Raw genomic sequence first — 1,268 nt, forward strand, 5'->3', positions numbered from 1 at the left:
CAGCTGTGTGATACTCCCTTGCTTATTTGCTTGTATTTCTTTCTCCTCAGAGAATCTCTCTACTCCCTTGGTTATTTGCTTGTATTTCTTTCTCCTCAGAGAATCTCTCTGAAACCACGGCGAATCGCGATGGCTTCCGGAGACCTGCAGGCGGAGCAGACGCCGAACCCCGAGGATTGTGGGCCTCCAGAGCCCCGCACAGCTAAAAAGAAAAAGAAGAAATTGAAAGACGATGCGAAGAGGTCAGGAGAGGCGGATGGGAAAGACGAGGAGGACCCACAGATCTCTCAGACAGAAATCGAGGCCCTGACCAAATCTGGACACAAGGCCCTGACCTCCGGAGACCTCCAGGTGGCCATGACCTGCTTCAAGAGGGCCTTCCTGCTGTCCCTGGGCACCAAGATGAAGACAGTCCAGAGGGCCTGCGCGTTCAACCTGGGGGCCGTGTACGTGGAAAGCGGCAAACCAGAGAAAGGACTGGAGTTCCTTCTCAAGTCCCAGCCGAGTGACGGAGAAGAGGAGCCCACGGGGGACCTCTACTTCAACCTCGGCACAGCCTACGAAGCCATGCTGGACTTCCCCAAAGCCGTGGAATATTTTAGGAAGGCCATCATCCTGTACAAGCCCTCGCAGCGGGGGAACGAAGGGGACGCCCATATGAAGATGGGGTACTGCTACCTGGGGATGAAGGACTTGGCCAGGGCGGCCCAGTGCTTCCAGGAGGCTGCGGACTCGTACATGGAGGCCCAGAGGCTGGACGTGGTGGCCCTGGCTCTCAACGAGGCTGCTAATTATATGCTGCAGAGCCAGTCTTATGATTCGGGCCACGTCCTCCAGATCCTGAATGAGGCCCGGATGGTGTGTGAGCACATCACGAGAAAGGACCTGCTGGGTAGGATTATCGTTACTTCTTCCTATCGAGTTCTTCCTTTTGGTTGCGGTGGAGCTCGCCCTTTCAGCTCAGCTACTGTTGTCTCTGTTTATCCCAGCAGAGGTTCAACGAGAGGTTGTGTTTGGCTCACATATGTAGATCGTTGTTGTTGGTATTGAGTAGTTGGCATATTGTTTTTCGGCACTCAGAGCTTTGTCCTCGACATGTCAGCGTAGAATTATCGTGCCACAAAAAGTAATGTCGGGCTCATGGCTACGGGAGAGTCCCCCGATACACATGAGATTGCCCCCTCCACATCGGAAGGTTCCCTTCACATCAGACGTCCACCACTATAGAGTCCCCCCTCAACATCAGAAGGCTCCCTTCATATCAGCCC

The 1,268-nt window shown here is 54.3% G+C and overlaps 1 protein-coding gene across 1 annotated transcript in view; it reads left to right on the top strand.

The window, feature by feature from the left end:
• The first annotated feature begins 129 nt into the window (after positions 1–129).
• TTC24 (tetratricopeptide repeat domain 24) overlaps positions 130–1,268 on the top strand; it is a 19,138-nt gene continuing 17,999 nt past the window's right edge. Inside the window, exon 1 of the mRNA XM_018566050.1 lies at positions 130–892. Within this exon, the coding sequence (XP_018421552.1) occupies positions 130–892 (763 nt within the window). The remainder of the gene's footprint in view (positions 893–1,268) is intronic.

Source organism: Nanorana parkeri, unplaced genomic scaffold (genome assembly GCF_000935625.1).
Source record: "Nanorana parkeri isolate BGI_ZX_2015 unplaced genomic scaffold, ASM93562v1 scaffold911, whole genome shotgun sequence".
In the NCBI taxonomy this organism is placed as follows: Eukaryota; Metazoa; Chordata; class Amphibia; order Anura; family Dicroglossidae; genus Nanorana; species Nanorana parkeri.